This window comes from Mesocricetus auratus, unplaced genomic scaffold, assembly GCF_017639785.1.
Source record: "Mesocricetus auratus isolate SY011 unplaced genomic scaffold, BCM_Maur_2.0 Super-Scaffold_100013, whole genome shotgun sequence".
Lineage (NCBI taxonomy): Eukaryota > Metazoa > Chordata > Mammalia > Rodentia > Cricetidae > Mesocricetus > Mesocricetus auratus.
In genome coordinates this window covers 17,204,696-17,224,734 of record NW_024429196.1, presented here as the reverse complement: position 1 = coordinate 17,224,734, position 20,039 = coordinate 17,204,696, and the positions used below count along the sequence as shown (strand labels likewise).

General features: G+C 37.4%; 1 protein-coding gene across 1 annotated transcript in view; it reads left to right on the top strand.

The window, feature by feature from the left end:
* Positions 1-20,039, top strand: part of Plxdc2 (plexin domain containing 2) — a 388,489-nt gene that overhangs the window by 209,927 nt on the left and 158,523 nt on the right. The window contains exon 4 of the mRNA XM_040755447.1: positions 1,438-1,507. Coding sequence (XP_040611381.1) covers positions 1,438-1,507 — 70 coding nt within the window. The remainder of the gene's footprint in view (positions 1-1,437; positions 1,508-20,039) is intronic.

Sequence of the window (20,039 nt, the reverse complement as noted above, 5' to 3'; positions counted from 1 at the left end):
CATTTGTTACTGTATTTTGTCTTTCAATGTCATTTACACTTTTGTTCATTTCAACTTGCCCTATCACAAAAGTAGAAAAGTTTTATTTTCACATATTCCCATATGCAGATGATCCATAAAGGCTCATGTGATTTTTTTAGTTCAAGAAAATCTACACATAACTTGGGTTAGCAAGCTTTATTTTATAAAAAATGTTTCACCAACCCGGTCTTGATGCCTTTGCTCATCACTCCTCCCTCTCTGAAACCGGTTTCCATGAGTTCAGTTCAGTGTTTAGCTGTGGGTGTCTGCCTCTGCTACCATCAGCCACTGGATGAGGTTCTAGGATGGCATATAATGTAGTTGTTAAATTCATTAACAGGGAAGGGCATTTAAGGTAACCTCTCCACTATTGCTTATTTTGCCCATTTGTGTTATCCTTGTACGTCTCTAGAAATATCATTAGTGCCAGATCTCTCCTCATACCTATAATGACTCCCTCTCATTCTGTTCTCCTCAGTTCTTCCCCCGACTCTATCTTCCTGCTCCTGAATGTCCTCCTCTCCCCTTCTCTTCTCCCCTTCTCTTCTTCACAGTTCCCTCTCATCTCCCCCCATGCTCCCACTCTGCTTAGGAGATCCTTCTCATTCCCCTTCTCTGTGGTACTATGTATATCTCTCTTAGGGTCCTCCCTGTTCCCCAGACTCTCTGGCAGTGGGATTGTAGGCTGGCATTCCCCTGCTCCATGTCTAAAATCCATATATGAGTGATTATATACCATTTTTGTCTTTTTATGAAAGGGTTACCTCACTCAGGATGGTTTCTTCTAGTGCCATCCATTTGCCTGCAGATTTCAGGATTCTATTGTTGTTGTCCCCCGCCCGGCTGGGTAGTAAGCCAGCACTCCCACCAGCAGTGGAAAAGTGTTCCTCTTTCTCCACATCCTCTCCAGCATAAACTATCATTGGTGTTTTTGATTTTAGCCATTTTGACATAAGTAAGGTGGTATCTCAGAGTTGTTTGGATTTGCATTGAAGAAAGTGCTCAATATCCTTAGCCATTCTACTGTTTTTTAATCATTTGCTAAAAGGACAAACTATCCCCAAATAACGTATTCATCAAATGATAGAAAGATCTTGATAAACGATGAAACAACAGTGGCAAGAACTGGCAGAAAATAGCATGATTTAGAATTTAAATTTCCACATAAACTTTGTGAAAACAGAAGGAAGTCAATAGACTATAATAATCTAACTTTATTTCTTTTATAAGCTTCAAATACTTAAATGCAAAAAATATGTATTTTTAGCACCATCCCACTGTTAGTTTTTAAGGTCAACTGCAATAAGATTGGGTAAAGGAGAAACATCATTAGCTGTAATTGAAGAGCTCTCTATTTTACATTTACCATTCTGCACATTATTGATTTTTTTTCTTTTTTGATGTTGTTCCTTGCAGAGAGTGAATCTGTCCTTCGATTTTCCATTTTATGGTCATTTTCTACGTGAAATCACTGTGGCTACTGGGGGTAAGTAGTTTTCTCTGCATTTACCTAAGATGAAATCTACAGTTTCATTATAGTTTTATTTTTAATGCATCTTGTCTTACAAGGATGATGACATTTATTAAGAAAATAATTATTTTATAGCATAAATGCATGAGATTAAATAAAACTTAATGAAGGGCAGAGATATTGGGAAAGGTTTTCAGCAGAAATAATAGAGTATAATTGAAATGTTCAGGTTCGAATCACCACTGATTTTTTTTTTAGTTTTAATTCACTTCTCGGTAATATGATAAGACTATATCAATGTAATAGGAAAAAATGGAATAGAGATACCATGAAAAGTTCCAAAAAAGAGTTGTTGGCATCTCTTACATTTCCTTTCATTATACTTAATTAGTATGCATGGGTATACTCAATACAGCAACATGTTCTTCACCTTAAATTAGTTTATCTTTTCAATCAATGTCTCCTATATTAACAGATAAATTTGAGAATCTTAAACACTGACATCCAGTTTGACGTTTTCAAATTTTTGATTCTATAAATGTAAAACACCAGTGTCTGATACAAGACATTGTCTGAGGAAGGAATGAGTCGGGTTTCATGCTATGCCCCAAAGGTTAGACATGTATTCATCATGATGTGCAGCTGTTTATAAAGTAAAACGCAGACCAAGAATGTAAATTGGTACAGTGCTATATAACATCTCTTTGAATCATTGATCCACAAAGATAAACATAGTTAATTTTAACAAGGTATATAGGCATTTGTACAATTTCTTATAGTTTATATACACTGCAAGCTCTAAGTATGTTTGCTTGGAAGAACATTGAAGTCACTTTTGGGAGAGCTTAGGGGTTTGACACTCCTAGTCTAGGCTGGGGTGTTTTGTGCCACAACTATGGAGACAAATAGGAAATATTTTAGTTAAAAACAAAAGACTCCAGATCTTTGTCATTTCGAGGCCAGCCTGGTGTGCTGAGTGAGTTCCAGGACAGGCTAAAAAAGCTGCCCACAGAAATCCTGTCTTGAAAAAACAAAACAACAACAACAAAAGCCCAATCATGAACATACTAAGTTTTTTGTGTGGGACAGAAAAAGATTGTACTTAAAATAACATATATATATACATATATATATAAAGACTCTACCTTTTGAGTTCACCATGCATATGCTATTAGAGAGAGCCTTCCATTTAATTAACTATATTGAGGGATTGGATGAAACATAGAAAGATGTAAATAAAGGATAGATTCACTAAATAGTGAATGGCATCATATTGTCTCTCATTAAAGGATGCAGAAATATGGAGGTGTTAGAGAATGCCTTCTAGCATTACATATATGATGCACTAGGGTGGTACCAAGGTTGCCTTGGCTCTTAATAATGTGTTCAATATATATACATTGTAATAAAAATACAGACCCTTGTCTCAAGTAGACTATAAACTCATGTCCTGGATTAGGTGCCTATTTAAGATATAGCTTAATGTAGTGCACAGTACCTAACCCAAGAAAATGGCTCTATCATGCTTAGGTATTCAAAGCACCATTTTAAAGAACACCTCAATTAAAATAAAGTATATTCAATAATATCCCTCCTCTATATATAATTCACAAATTGAAAGACACTCTATTTGTCTACTTAAATACTATTTATAATGATAAGGTTGATATATAAATCTCTGTACCTTGCTTAAATCAAACATAAATCAGAAGCCTCACCACGATCATTCAGATGCTGACCATATCTTCACATTGTAAACAGAGTATCATTTAAATTTTCCAAACAAACACCTAGCTTGACTGTTCTATTACTTGTTCATCCAAGCAGTTCTTACACAGACCCCATAATAGGACCTGTAGAAGAAACTGCAAGCTGTACCAGAAAGGATGGACTATGGTTCTTGGCTGGGATTATTATCTCATCTAAGGCAAAAAAGGAAGTGATATGAATAAGTAATAAAAGGCTAATGAAATACTGAAGGAGAGGGAAGTTACTAAAAAGGAGATGATTTCTAACGAGAAATGCAAGAACAGATTATGAAAGAACCAAAATTTGGAGCTGACCCATAAGAGGGTTAGATTTTATAACTCAAAGAAATGATAGGTAAAACAGTGGAAAGAGAAAAGATGGTCCAGAAAACAGAGTGCTGAGAAAAAAGTCATAGTCTGAGACCTGTATTGAATGTGCTTGAAAAGAGTGATGTCAGTACTTCAAACACTGATAGCTTGAATGACATCTTGCCAGCCTTGGGTTGTTCAGACTAGATCTAGTCTGAAATGACAGTAGGAGGCAGGGGAGAAGGAGTGATAGTAGAGAAACTAGATTGTATAGTCGTCTCTCTTTAATTTATTTTCATTTTATTTTTATGAAATAATATATACAATAATATATACAATAATATCATATTATATAATAAGTTATATAATAATATAATGATATAGAGGTTACATTTTATAATGATATGTGATATTACAAATAATGATGCAATAATTGTAAATTTTCTTTGTATTAATCTCAGTCTTAAATTATGTATGTGTGGGTGTATATATGTAAGTATACATATGTGCCACAGAGTGTGTAGGGGGAGTCAAGGCATAAATTGGAAGAGTAGATTGTCCTTCAACTCTGTTCTTCTCCAAGACAGAAGTCTGATCATCCGGCAGGGCACCAAGCACATTTACTCACTGAGTCACCTTGGTAGCCCAAGATGGCAGAGTTTCAATTCTTTTTGTAAACATAATTCCTGAGAAAGAATTGGAGAAGTGGAAAGCAGAAGAGGCAAGAGCAAGATGTGTCATTGGAATTGTTTAATCACTGTGGTTAAAAAGCTTCCCACTTTTTACTGAATGAAAATGCAGTGAAAAAAAGCTGAGTTTGGAGATCTGAACCACAGACTCTGGCAGATCTTTGTGAATGATGAGATGTTACAAACTAAAAGAAAATTTGACAAATCTCCAGTGTCATCGCACATCTTAAAAAGGCTGCTTGCCATAAAGGGCTCAGAAAAGAATGAAAAATGCAAGTCAAAGTTAAAGCATTGATTTCAGGCCATTGCTACTAGGTGAGGGCCAGAGATTCCTAAGTAGGGACATCAGTTTCAATGACTGCCAATTATCCTTGATTGTTTCTCTGAATTCTGTCGCATCCTGTTTCTGTATCAATGTTGGAAAAAAAAACAAGTAGAATGCTTTCATGGTGAGTACAAGCTGTATAAACAAATAAAGCAATGCTTTGAACACTTCCTATTTCATTGTCTCACATGTTTGCTTAATCCCATGCTTTCTTAAGCAGCCTCTACACACACACACACACACACACACACACACACACACACACACACACACACACAATTTAAGACTGAGATATAAGATTAATTCCAAGATAGTCCTCCATGTCACTCTTAAGATCAATACAATTTCAACTCAGAAACCAATTGCAAATGCATAATTCATTGTAGCAAATCTTTATTACATACATATATTTATTTGTGTGTTATTGTGAATAAACTTCATTTCTACTTTAAATTTTAAAATTAAACTAAATAACAGGCTTTTATTTATAACTATAAAATAGTCTTGAACATTTTAATATTCAAAACTTCAATCATTCATACAAATAATGTAGAAAATGAATTTAAAATACTCTCTTATTTTCTGGTTCACTGGCAGCAAAATCTGAAAGCATTTATTCATCTTTCTATTTAAAACACATTTTAGTATGCAAATATTTGATATATCTCAAAACTAGTCCTCCATGTTGTTCATCATCAAGAGCATACCTGATAATGACTATGCTTTTTTCCTGTTGCTTGCATCTCATAGCTTACTTTATTTCATATGTATACCTTAATTTGTTACTGTACTGCTAATCTCATATTTTATATGTTTTGAAGTACAGTATTGTTTGAAACTTTTTATGGTTACTTTTTGAGGCCATCAATAGCACGAGCATTTTAACCAGAGTCCAGCATAGGAAATGTTGAGTGATAGAGCAGAGAAGAGTTTGTCAGGATTCAGAAAAAAAACTTTACTATGTGGACAGCTAACAATGTATATACAATTGCGGGCATTCACACATGCAATTAGTGATTAAAGGTGAAGTATACCAAGAAGCTGATGTTACCTATTTTACATGTTTGTAGTATTTACACTGTTTTGTTTTTATATAAATTTATGATTATCATTTCATTCTGAAAAGTGTTTAAAATTTTTGCATATATTTACTTCAGTTGCCATATGATAACTATTAAATATAAAATTACAGTTACATAATTAATTCTTACATGTGAAAATGAATATTTGAATGTTAAAATCACAGGTTTATAAGTGAAATGCAAGTGCCCCTTCTACGCTTCCATCATAAAATTATGCATGCCCCTGTCAATCAAACTACAACTCTTAGTTTTTAAGTTATGGAATATTAAATTCAAATGTGTTTTCTTCTATGTTTTATGCCCTTCATAAGATATATTAAAAACTTAGGTTATACCTATTGTCTTCATTGAATTTTCATGAAATATACTGCTAAGTTTTTCATTCTTTTTTCTTTTGGCTTTCAAAGAGTAGTATTTTAAATAACGGGAATAAAAAGATTATGAGAAAGAGAGACTATAGAAAGTTAGTTATAGCTTACAATGATTTATAAACACTATGCCATCTTGTTTCAAAGGTAGAACCTCAGACACAGGTTGTGATGCTCCCACAAACCATCCCAAGCTAGTAAAGAAGAATGGAGTTATTATGCCTTTTTAAGTAATTATTAACAGAGCAGAGGTTACAAGCACCCAGTCATCTGTGCATTAGTGAAGACAGTCAAGCCACAGACATTGAGCAGAAACAAATCCTTCCATTCTGGGTTGACAATTTAAAGTAGTAAGCTTAAGTCTCATGGATGTCTACATAGACAGACAAATAGGAAGGACTCTGTCCAAAGTGTTGTAGCTGAATGATTCCTGAGATATACCTGCAAACATCCAAAAACTCATTTTATGAGACCTCTTGGTAATTTACTAAACCATCTAGTGTCAACAGCAGCAGTAGCAGCAGTAGCACATTCAGCAACATTGCTACATTTCTTTTCCCTTGGGCAGTTTGAGTCAATTCTAAGGCATCTTTGACTCTGCTCTGAACACATGTGTTTCATTAGCTCTGGCTTCCTGAGGTGGGGACTGGTAAGGTATTTAGAGCAGTGAGAGATCTAGGAACGTGATGCCCCTGGGTGCTAGAGATAATTCAGTAGGATAATAAGTAAGAAAACTACCAGAGGCAGGGATATGAGTAGAATAAATATGGGTAGCTACAACCATTACAGCAAGGAATTAAGAGCATCTCATGGACAAGTCATGAATGGGAGACAGGCAGCGGTGGGGGAGGATCCCTTGCAATTGGTGCTTCTATAAAAAGCAGAATAACCAAGTTCATTGTCATTCATTACCCTAACAACCTCAGAAGGGACTGCCTGTCTCCAGAGTTTAAGTGCACTTAGGAACTTTCATCTCTGGAAAGCTCCTATTTGTCCTGTGACCTGGGATTTATGAGGAATACTGGCAGCAATATTCTCAGGCATTCTTTCCTTGCCAAGGAAGCCACAAAGCCGGTTAAATAATGCTATCACAAAATTGCATACATGAATCACCCAGTTGCAAAGAGAGTCAAAATAATCCCATTTAATTAGTAAAGTGACAAGGTACTGTGTGTAACACTGTCCAACACTGGAAAATAAAGGACCTTTTAATAGTACAAGTCTGACAGATCCTGGCCATGTCCAGTGAATCAGTAGGTTCCTCTCACTGCCTATCAAAGCCAGCAAATGAATTTCCATTTCGTGAAGAAGCCAATCTGGCATCTTGGTTAAGAAAGATTTTTGATCCAGGGATAGGATCATAGGCAAGGCAGATTTGTCTGTATAGTCCTCAGTAAATTGCCTGCTCTTTCTTAGTTCAGTTTCCTTATGTGTTAAAGAAGACAATAAAATCAACTACTTATGTGCAGTTTCTGAGTGCAGTTCAAAAATTACTTCCAATGACTACATGAGAATACATTCTACCACACTAGGATTATGTCTAGAAAATTTAAAATTTTGGCAATATTATAGTTCTTGGCAGTAGAATATTGAAATTTTCTACTCTGCTCTCACAGGTCACCAATGCATAATAAGAAGTAATATATCAGGTAGTCACATATATCAGTGTGCTTCTTATGCTATTCTTTGCTGTGTGAACCGAAGTTCCCATGGGAGACAAAGAATATTCTATGGAGTTGATTGACTGCAGATAGCTGCAAAGTTGGGCAATTAGGCTAACCATTTTAAAGTATATGATAAACCTTAGCTCCCACCAACCCAAAGGTGAGAATACTCTCAGTCCTATAGCACAAGTTTTTTGAATTTGCTGTAATCACCTACTTGACATTTTTACCAATGTATTTGAAAAGGCTCTTGATTTATAGCTGCATTTATTCTATGACTGTAAATTTTATTAAACTATTACCATATCGAAACTTGCTATTTGTGGTACTACAATTTATTTTTGAAGGCAATGGTCACTAATATTTAGCTCCAAAATTGACTGTATTTGTTTTGAGGTGAAAATTATACATCGCTCTAAATTTTCTATTTAACTACAAATTCTTGTTTTTCCTAAGTTAACTGTGAAAATGGGTAATAAACAAATCACAAGATATTGTCTTCATTTTCTTTCATCAGACACATTTTGTTTCTATAATAATTCAAAGTGTAACAAAAATCATTTGATAAGAGAATTTAAACTATGACAGGAACTTCATGGACAAGTCACCAGTCAAAGAGAACTGTATAGTAAAACCATGGGAGAATTCTACCTTGGCCACATGCAGGATGCCATTTTTAGACTTGAGATTTCATTTTCTTCTTCACAAGATGACTCAAATATGTACAAAACACTAAACCCTCAGTACAAAAGTTTGAATTTCATTGCATATGAGGCTTTGACGTTTAGCTAGGAGTTAGATTTATGTGTATGTCCATTATCCCAATGCTATCTTTATTTTTAATAGCATTTCTGAAATCACAGAAAAACGTAGATATAATGTAAATGTCATTTAAAATTTGGCTCTTATTCCAACCTCTACAGTTCTAGAACTCAGACATGTAAAAGAAATAAGTGTGAAAATTGTTTTGCCTGACACTAGTAGGATCATTGTGATAGCCTCCCAATACATTGCTGATCTACCTTGCTTGAGGGGTATGGTAAATTCTCAGTCAAACTAGAGGAAGTGATGAAATATAAGTTTCTACTGAAGTAAAAAAATAATGGAGGAAATTTCTTGTAATTGTTGTCCTGGTAACACTATATCAGAAACTTAGACAAACACATTCATGTCTTTCCAAAAGGTCAGAATTCATTGAATAATGATAACTTCACCGGGTGTGCTAGTTGTCAGGTAACTTCATTTTGTTTACTAGGCCTGGATTAGGCAAACATAGGTTATTTTAATTATAAATATTAACCTTTATTATTGATATTAACTCTCTAAGATCATACTCTTGTACTCATCAACAACAAATAGATATCCCTCTCCTTTCCCTGTGTGTCTGTGTCTGTGTGTGACAGAAAGAGTCAAAGAGATAGTCTGTGTGTGTGTGATTGTGTGTGAGAGAGACAGAGTGTGTATGTATGTGTTTATGATTGTGTGTATGACTGTGGGTGTGAGCGAGAGAGTGTATGTATGTGTGTATGATTGTGTGCGTACAATGAATAAATGATTGTGTCTGTAAATGTGGATTATTGTGTATATGACTATATGTGCAATGTATGTATGAAAATGTGTGTGGTTGTGTACGACTGTGTGATTGTGTGTGCATATATGACTGCATATGTGTGTATGTGAGAAATTACTTGTGTGTGTAACTATAGGTTATAGAATAAGATGATATTCAGAGATGCTAAGAGAAAAGTAGATAGAATCTATAGGGTGAGATAACTGAACAGAGTAAGTCAAGGACGCTGATATAGCTGCTAGCTGCTGATCTGACTACAGAGTCAGGGTCAAGCCAGCTCCCAGCACCAGGAGATAAATGGCAGCATGAGATCCAGACAAATAATGGGCAAAAGAATGTGTGTCTGATTCCATTGGGCAATCAGGAAGATGAAACTGAAGTTCCTGAGACTGTATATATTATCTCTGTGCCATAGTCTCCTTATGCACATACCAGGTAATCAGATGACAAGTGTGTTGGGTCATTACCACTGCAGTACAACGTTATGTGGTACAGGTGAGAAAGTTGCAACCACTTATTTGTTTGCTGTGTCCAAACAAATATTTCTTTGTCTTCTTGTGCCCTCTTTTGTTAACATGATATTATTTTCATCACACTGTAGAAATTTATGGGGCCATAGTCTTTATATTCAAAGAAACACACGTGCACATGCATGTGTGTGTGTGTGCGCGCACGTGCGCGTGCACATGGATGCACTTGGGCAGGGTGCCAAAGAGATAGCACTATTTATATGTTCACTCAGTGCACAGTCATCCTCCAGAATCACCTGGCACCGATGTCTCTTGTAAAATCAAGTGTGTCTGGGCAGAGTACAACATAAAGAACCCCAATCTCACACAATATGGAGTAACTTAGGTTAGGGAAGAGCCTGATTTCAACAGCTGTTGTATTACCAATTTCCACAGCCTCTTCGAAGAATAAGCACTTTCCTTTCTCCAACAGACATATAATGCTAGTTTAATTTGACTTCTCCTAATTTCCTAATAGGATTTAAAGATAAAATTTCAATTGGCATAATTTATTATAAAAATTTGTCTTAAATTATTCATTCAGAACATTAACAAGGAAATGTTTTATAATCATGTACCTAAGAAGATTTTTTTCAGAGTGGCATAAGGCTCAGAAATTATTTGTAAAAATGAAAAATTGCATTAAAATTACCTCTTTTTCTTACATATTTTTGTTTGCTAAGTAGTTTTAATATTTATTTTGAGAAGTTCATATATGTACTATATATACATCAGCTATCACCTCCGTGTCCTCCCTCTAACTTAATATCTCTCCCACACTCTATCAATTTTTTGGGCTCTTATTCTTTATTATTCTTACATATATGTATGTACTTTTGCATATAAATATATAAATGCAGACTCAGGAGCTCCTTTAGTGTTTCTCCTATGTTTATGTATTATGGCTGACCTCTTGGGATTGATAACCTACTAAGGGGAAGGAGGACTTTCGTCCCTGGAAGAATGATTCATGCTCTCAACAACCATTTACTCCCTGGAGGTCTTCATCCAGATGTGGAAGCTTGTGAGATTTCCCCATCCATGCTGACACAGATAGACCTTTTAAAAATAGCATGTAATTTCCATTGTTTTTTGTAACTTCAAGGTCTTACTCATCATTGATTTATTTATAGCCTATGCCTAATTAAATCCATTAAGACCATTTTACTAAGAGCCTTGGTGACCATGACAGTCTTTTATCATTGAAGTAGATTCTAGATAATGTGGCAACTAAACAATAGGTAGATGACAAAAATAATTTATTACAATTAATAAGGGGTTCTTCTGCCTGTAGGCCGTCATTAGAAAGATGATAGAATTTGTCATTTCTGATCCATCAATAAGACACACCTCTCCAAACTAAAACTCATATTTTTCTGAACCCAAGTCAAAAGCTTCACTGAAATTTGGGGTGACATATGTATCAAAATGGACATGTGAGACCTGTTTACCTGTAACAGAAACTATTAGAACCAAAACTTTTTAATGTCTCTTAAAGGGTTACTTCAATGAAGCAAAAGTTTGAGTGTACTGTAGCCAAAGAGTAATACATTCTTGAGGATCCCACTTTTAAGAGGCGGTTTAGTCCTGGGGACTTGACTTCCGGTAACCCATCAGATTATCCCACTTCCCTGTCCAAAGAAGGGGGATTATATTCGCTATGAAGTATAGCCACACACGTCTCCAAAACAAAGAATGATTGCCAAGTTAAAGACATTTGCTACAGCCTTGTTCCAGCTACAAGGTTCCTGCTATGAAAATAATGCCTTATATCTTTTTTGGTCATATAAGGTCTCAGAGTAATAATGCATTGTCAACAGGAATCAAGACATTAGGAAACCACATAAGCATATCATATCCAGGGTTAAGGAGCAGAGGAGAGGCATTCCAGTTGTATTTCAGTGAAGAACATCCAAGCAGACCACTGATCCAAGACACAAGTCTACAAAAGACACAGGCCCACCACAGATTGAGACATGTAACAACATGAAAGAAGAGGTCCTGAATCTGGAAGGGAGGAAGGGATAGTGCATGGGAGTGTTTGGAGGGAGGAATGGAATCAGGGAAATAACTGATTTATTTTATAATCTCAAAAACAGAAATATTTTAAAAATATAAAAATGGAGAAAACAAAATAATGTACCCAATGAAGCAAGACAGATCTAACATCTAAGACTTATATGACCATAAGAATAAAAGAAATGTACTTATAAATAGATAATTAAAAAAGAAGAACCAACCATGAAAAATACTGGGAACTATAATTGTAAAGAACTTTCCAGCATTACAGACAGCAAACTAAAAAGCTGAGTGAACCCTATTAAGAAATGAAGTTCTGACACCCAGTCCTCAGTATGTTAACTTCTAACTGAGGCATGGGAGAGGTATTAAAATAAAGTCATAGGAAGACTTAGTGCTCCACAAAAAACAAACAAACAAAAAAAACCCCAGTAATTCCTGGACTGGAGAGACAGTTCAGAAGTTAAGAGCAAAAGAGCAATGACTGTTCTTCCCGAGGTCCTGCATTCAATTCCCAGCAAACACATGAGAGCTCACAACCATCTGTAATGAGATCTGGTGCCCAGACAGAACACTGTATACACAATAAATAAATAGATAAATAAATAAATAAATACTATAAAAATTGGAGCTGTGGCTATCGCTCAGTGGCTAAGAGCACTGGCTGCTCTTGTAGAGGGTCTGAGTTCAATTTTCAGCCCTCACATGGCAGCTCACAACTGTCTATAACTCCAGTTCCAGGGTACCCAACACCCTCATATGAACACAGACATGAATGCATATAAAAACACGCACATGAAATAAATAAATAATTTAAAAATTCCTGGAAACTTTCAAGTCCCTCAAATAAGAATTGGAAGAAAAAATCACCGCATCCAATAGTACAAAAGAAAGCCTGGACACAGTAGGATAAGGCGCATAATACTAGGCCACAGAGGGTCCTAGAAGACAAATAGAACACCACACAGTAAACAGGGAAATGTGCACAAATTAAAATTATACACGTATGTATAAAGTGTCATTTCTGCTTATAAAAATGTTACAGTGTCTAATTTAAGTACCATGTGTTTGAATGATATACATAATTATGTACATTACAAAAATCTGAAAAGTGCCTGAATGCCTATCCCTAAGGCTGTTCATGTTAAATACATTATTGTGCAACCACAAAATGGAAGACCATGTAGCTAGTCAAAGAAATGAAATCACACTTTGTGTATATGTAGGGTAATATAGAAAAATGTTACTTAAATGTGTATGCATATATATATGTAGTGAGGGATTTATGAATGCCATTCTGCTAGTTAGTTTTATCATTTGCTGTCACTAAATACTTGCCAGAACTTAAGAGAAGAAATACCTAGTTTGGGACATGTTTTAACAGGGTCCAGTTCAGGATTTCTTGACATTATGAGTTTGACTACCACGTTATGGAAGCAGAAGTCTGTGGTAGAGGAGATGGCTCTACCCACAACCAACAGGAAGCAGAGAACAAGGAAGTCACTTGGCACCTTCTCTAAGTTCCAAAGTCATGTCTCAGTGACCTACTTTCTGCAGCAATGATCCTATATCTCTACAACTTTTCCACAATCTTCCAAAAAGGGCTACTGGAGACCAACTATTCAATAAGTAAGCATGGGGAGTGAGGCATCCCATAATTAAAACGCAATGCTATTTTACAACATATAACTCACACCTGTATTTAATGCTTGTAAACACCCTGATGCTAATGGAATTTTATCAAATTGCTAAAAGGGCTAATAAAATAATACTAGAAAAGTGTTCTATACTTATAAATCCTATCACCAGTAGATGATCTCTGACTTTAATTAATAAAAATTCTAATGTTATATTCACTATGCAGTTGTGAAGATAATCACTAAAAATTACATCTGTATCTCTGAGTATTTTCCAAGAAGACATGGGAGCATGTCTGTGTTTAAACATGTCCAAACAGGCTTGTATGTGTACCCACACATTTTCCAGAACTAACACGAAGTTTGCGGGGCTTCACAAATGGGCCTCAGAGGAAAATGAAGTGAATCATAAATGATTAAATTACAAATTCTAGGAGCTTCTTTCGATGTGATTTGGAGAGAATTTAGTCAGGATATACAAGTAGCTTAGGGCAGGGATCAAGCTATAGACGGGACGGCATCCTGGATCCGTCAGCTATAACAGTTACTTGGTCCTGAGTATTTGGTCTTTGACATGGGCTCTGAGACACAGGAGTCAAACTCTGAGGAACGGAAGCAAGGCACAAATCCAGAGTTAGCCTGATGGCAGGGCAGTGACAGAAGAATGTCACCCATCATGCAGAGGTATTTTGAGTAGCCAAGGCCACTGTAGAAGGTGGATGGATGATCACTTCCCAGTAAAGGCTCACAGCAGAGATATAATGCAGAAAAGGAAGAATAAAATTCAGACAGGACAGCTGTATGAGACAGCAGAAGGCTATTCGCTGTCTCCAGTAAATAACTATTAGACAGAGGGAAGTCTGGCTTGACAGACTGGCCACAGCTACCCCTGGTTTCCATACTCTGAAGGATGTATAGGATGAGGTTTTGCAGAATCATCTATCTAAGGTTAAGTTCAGAATCAAACAGTTTTGACTCTGCAGAGAGCAGGGTTGTTTTTTGCAGAGGTAGACTCCTCAGTGTTTCTCCCAGCACCATACTCTCAGACGTCTCTGTTGCTCTAAAGGGAGCAGCTACTATTCGGTTCAGGCTCGTTTCTTCCATCTTATTTTTATAGGCTAAACAGTAAGCATGTTTTTTTCAACATTTCCAGCTAAGCAAGTGGCTGGCACAGAGCTGATGAGGTGCTCCAGTGAAGGACTGAACTTTGCCAGGGCTGCCTCTTTAAGATGAGCCTGTCTGGGCTCCAGCTTCCAGCAGCTGCTGGAGAGTTTCCATTATGGAGGGCTCAGGGGTCAGTCACCTGTTTAGAAGGTGTGGGTGCAGAGGAATGAACCCAGAAAATATTTGTGCAGACCACTGTTTGCCCAGCATGCCCGCCATGGCTGTGTAGACGATGGTGCATTCAATAAAAGAGGCATGTTTCTTCTGCTTCCTTTCTCAAAATGTGTAAGATTTGCATTTACACTTGTAATTAATGCTTGGAACTTTATTTGAGAATAAGAAAGCTGCTGTGAAGGCAGGAAGAAAGGAGTTAAATGTCCCCTCTGAGGTACCTCCAGATTCTGTCACTCCTCCTCAATTAGATTCTGGTAAGAGGACCCTGTACTATAGCTAAACAAACCCCTCTCCCTGCCCTATGTGAGTCTCATGTTTACTGTGCATGCCTACAGAGAAAAAATACACTCTCAGAAAGAGAGAGAGCGCTTTTATGTGGCATCTGGTGAGTAAGGACTCTGTTGTGATGATCACTCCAAAAATATTCTCTCTAACACCTTTCAGAAAGCAATTAGAGTTTTCTTCATCAACTCAGCCACAGCTACTTAAATACAAAGTAGAAGAGGAAACAGTTGCTACCCATCTTTGCTACAGAACCAAATGACTTCTTACAGTTGGCTGGCAAGTCAACATTTAGACCACATAGCACAAGACTATTCATACAAAGTTCAATGTCACCTCTGTTTTGTGTCATTCTTCCCAGAGTTTTCCAATGGGGATATATACTTGTTTCATGGTTTTGGGTTCTGACAGTATTTCACAATAGCTAGTGTGTCTTTCATGGAGTTGACCCTTACCTGCACTCCCAACTCTAAGGTGCTTATAAATGTTTTTCTTTTTATCTCTGTCTATGTATCTGTTTCTGTTTCTCTCTCTGTCATTCTCTTTTCTAAGAAATAAAGCCATGTTACAGTGCAAAGCAATGTTTCTGGAGGCTTCTTTAAGTTAACACTATAGTTATGTGCTGTTTGTATATAGTAATAATAGGGCAAAGAAGAGATTTCTACTTTTGAGATATTTATTTTTGACAACTTCACATGTGCAGGTTGTGAATTATGAATGTATTCACCCTCACCATCCTCTCTTAGCAACCCCCCCACTCCCGCTGACCTCTTTCTTCCCAGTTAGTACCTTGACCCCTATCACATCTTTTGTGTGTGGCTCTTGCATGAACATTAGGGGGGAGCTATTCACTGGAGAGTGGTCAACTTACTATTGGTTTTTCCATAAAGAAAATATCGCCTCCAAAAGCCATTACCCAGCCTTTTAAGACAGCACTCCCCACAACTATATTGTTTGACTTCCCTATTCTTCCATGACCATTTGTAGAAGTCTCTCAAAGGATGTGCTCTCAGTATTCCAGGGACGCTCTCTGAACATTGATCTACATAACATGACCATGTCACTGAAAAGTCTTATGTTAAGGTTAAATCACTCTACATTGAGCCTCATGAATCACAAACTTCAGGCAAAGAGATCAAACATATCAGAAATTTTCTCTAAATTTAAAAGGTAAAATATAAATTAGTAACCTATAAAGAGGTCTTGTGATCCTCTAATATTAAACAGGCAAAAATAAGAATAACAAGGTGTTGAAAATGTCATTAGGAAAGCCTTGATATTAATATCTGCTGTAGGTTGTTACAAATTATAATGTTCACAGACCATCTTACTGATGAGAATCTACTCTGTTCCCCTTAGTGACAGACCTAAGCATGTCCAGTCACACCTATAATTTTATCTAGGCATCACATATTAGTCTTTCAAATTTATCATGATCTTTTCCTCTAGTCCTAGCGTAGGACTACTCAGGTTAAAAGTGTTGAGGACCTACAAGTGACTCGGGTGGTGAATTATAAAAATATTTGGCTGGTTCAACAATATTTTTAATTACAGTATTATCCGTTTCCATGTAACAAAGTGTTATTAGTCATTTTTATTCCATTTGCTTTGGACAGATAATTACTTCAAGCCAGTAAACATCAATGCTGTCTGGTGAGGTATTTGTTGAAACACTTGTCAATTCATGTGTGAACTTAGAGTCACCAGCAGCTTCTAACCTCAAGTGATTTCTTCCTTCAATAGATTCAGTTTAAATATTTAAGCCTTGACATTTTGGCATTTGGATGCACTACCCCTGACAAACAGCCACTTGGTAGCAACGAAAAAGTAATTTCTAAACCTAATGAAGTAGATAATTTAAAAGCAGGGGCAATATATTTGCTATTGGTTTTAAAGGAAAAATAAGTTGGCATTTCTGCAATTGGATTGTGGTTTCCATGTCCCAGGTTAATTTCATTAGAATCTTTCCAGTAATTATTCCCCTACTACTAGTAATATAACCTTGAACCTTCCTAGTGTTTCTGTCAAGGCACTTTGATCAGGGCACTTGGGTATACACCTGCTGTCTCTGCTTCAATACTAATATAGCTCACTTTTGCCAGCATAGAGAGGAAGAAAGGGGATTTTAAATTCTAGAGAACAAGCTTTGTAAATCATGATTCATTTCCTCAAATTAAAGTTTTAAATAGCCAAGAGTCAGAGGGTGAAGATTCAAATAGTTCCTAGATGGGGACCTCAGTGGCTTGGAGATGTTTCAAATCTGCTTTAAGGTGCTTCTGTGACAAGAGGTCCCTGATGTGTGGTCCCAGGATAGCCCCAAACACTGTAGTTTCTCTTTTTTTTACACAGCTGCAGTGGGGGAGAGGGGGATGAACACTTCTAATACATATTAAATTATTTTCAGTGGAGATCCCCAAGGCAAGTGAAAATGTGTAGCCTCACATCTAAAAGAAAGCAGAATGTTGAGTGAGGAACAGTTGTTTTTTGTTGTTGTTGTTGCTGTTGTTTTCTTGGGGGGGCATCTGGGTGGAAAAGAAACATCATTGAATGTTAGTGTTTTAGCGAACAGCTGTTGACTTGATCAGAACAAGAGTCTTCTATTTACAAGGACATATTGATAAATGTGGATTAGATTTTAGACATAGATCTGGGGAGTGCCAGCCTACAATCCCATGGCCAGAGTGTCTGGGAAACAGAAATTTCATTCAGTGGCTGATGGAAGAAGAGGCAGACTCCCACGGTTAAGTGCTGAGCTGAACTCAAGAAAGCCAGTAACAGAGATGGAGGACTGATGACCAAAGGGATTAAGACTGGGCTGGTTTAACCCCCAGAAACAGCTGACCTGACAAAGGTTAACTCTTGAATTCCAGGCATCAGCCTGGGAATCCAGCATGGGACTGATCAAGACCCCCTGAATGTGGGTGTCAGTGAGGAGGCCTAGGTAATCTATTGAGCCTTGGACAGTAGATCAGTACTCATCCCGAGTATACACATGGACTTTGGACTCCCATCCAACAATGTGAGATGCACTCTCACCCTGAACTCTTGGGGGAGGGTCTAGGCCCTGCCCTGTATGAAATGACAGACTATGGACACCCCCAAGGAGGGCCTCACCCTCCCTGGGGAAATGAGTGGATAAGGGGAGGTTGGGGGGAGGGCACAGGAGGAGGGTAGGGAAAGGGAGAGGGACCTGGAACTGACTTGTGAAGCAACCTTGTTTCTAATCTAAATTTAAACTGAAAAATAAAAAATAAAAAAAAGAATTGGAATCAGCCTAGTGTCAATTGCCAAAGGAATGGATTATGCAAATGCAAGGCTGTACCCATGTGTAAAGAATCTTATTTACCCATAATAAAATGGAAATGATGTTAGCATCAAAAAAAAAAAAGAAAAATGTGGATTAAACATACCAAAACATGTGATCTCTGTCTCCAAGAAAAGTGGAATTTAGTAGTAAACAGCATGTGTCTTGAGTCTGAATGTTTCTTGTGTGGCTAAATGTGTGAGCTACAGAGAATAGAGGCATGGTTCAAATCCTTCGTAGGCTTGTACCAGCTTTGTGCTTCCTTTGTTTACATCTTGTTATCTGTAAGCTGGGTGTGTCTGAAAACTTGCTGTATAAAATATTATGAGAATTAAATAATATTTAAGAAAACCACAAAGTGGTATCTGGTAAATGCTAAATCATTAAAGTTGCTCATTCTAGCTAACTCTCATACTGGCTAAAGAGGATCTAGAGACATCATTCTAGCATATAACATCCCTCTTCACCCTCAACACCCTTAACCATGTGTGGAGCACAGAGCTTCTGTGACAACAATAGAGCTCACAATTAGTTGTGAAAGCTAGTGTAGTGTGAATTTCCTGAGGTGCATGACTCCTTCTGTGCTTAAGAAAAACATAGATAATGCATGTCCTGAACCTTCACAAGTACTCTCAGATAGTCCAAACTGTTTCCCCTTAAATTAAAATATGAATGTTTCTTTTTTGTATCTTATTATTTCTTCTATTATAATAATTATTATTATTTTATTTACATTAGAAACAAGCTTGCTACACATGCCAATCCCAGGTCCATCACCCTTCCCTCCTCCCCTGCTTCCAGTCAACCCACACAATCCCCCATCCAATCCCTACTTGACTCTCCAAGGAGGGTGAATCCCCTCATGGGGGATCTCCAAAATCTGTTATATCATCCAAGGCAGAGCCTAGGCCCTCCCCCATGTGTCCAGGCTGAGAGAGCATCCCTCCATGTGGAATAGACTCCCAAAGTCCATTTGGATGCCAGAGATAGATACTGATCTAATACCCAAGGCCCCAAAGATTGCCAAGACCTCCACAGTGACACCCACATTCAGGGGCTCTGGATCAGTCCCATGCTGGCCTCTCAGCCATCAGTCTGGTGTCCATGAGCTCCCCCTGTTTCTGTGGGTTTCACCCGGTCTGGTCTTGACCCCTATGCTCATCTCTCCTCCCTCTCAGCAACTGGTTTCCAGGTCAGTTCAATGTTTAGCCATGGGTATCTGTCTCTACTTCCATCAGCCACTGGATGAAGGCTCTAGGATTGCATACAATGGTAGTCCTCAAACTCATTATTGGGGAAGGGTGTTTAAGGTAGCCTCTCCACTATTACTAGCCAGTTGGTGTCATCCTTGCAGATTTCTGGAAATCTCACTAGTGCTAGATCTCTTCTCAAACTTAAAATATTATGGTATCTCTCATCCTCCTCTCCTCTATTCTTCTCCAAACTCAATCTTCCTGCTCCCCCATGTCCTCTTTTCTCCTTCTATTCTCACCCTCACTTTTCACCAGCTCCTTCTCCACTCCCCCCATACTCCCATTCCACTCAGGAGATTCTAACCCATTCCTCTTCTCTGAGGTATCATGCATATCCCTCTTAGGGTTCTCCCTGCTTCCCAGACTCTCTGGCAGTGGGATTGTAGGCTGGCACTCCCCTGATCCATGTCGAAAATTCACATAGGAGTGAGTACATACCATGTTTGTCTT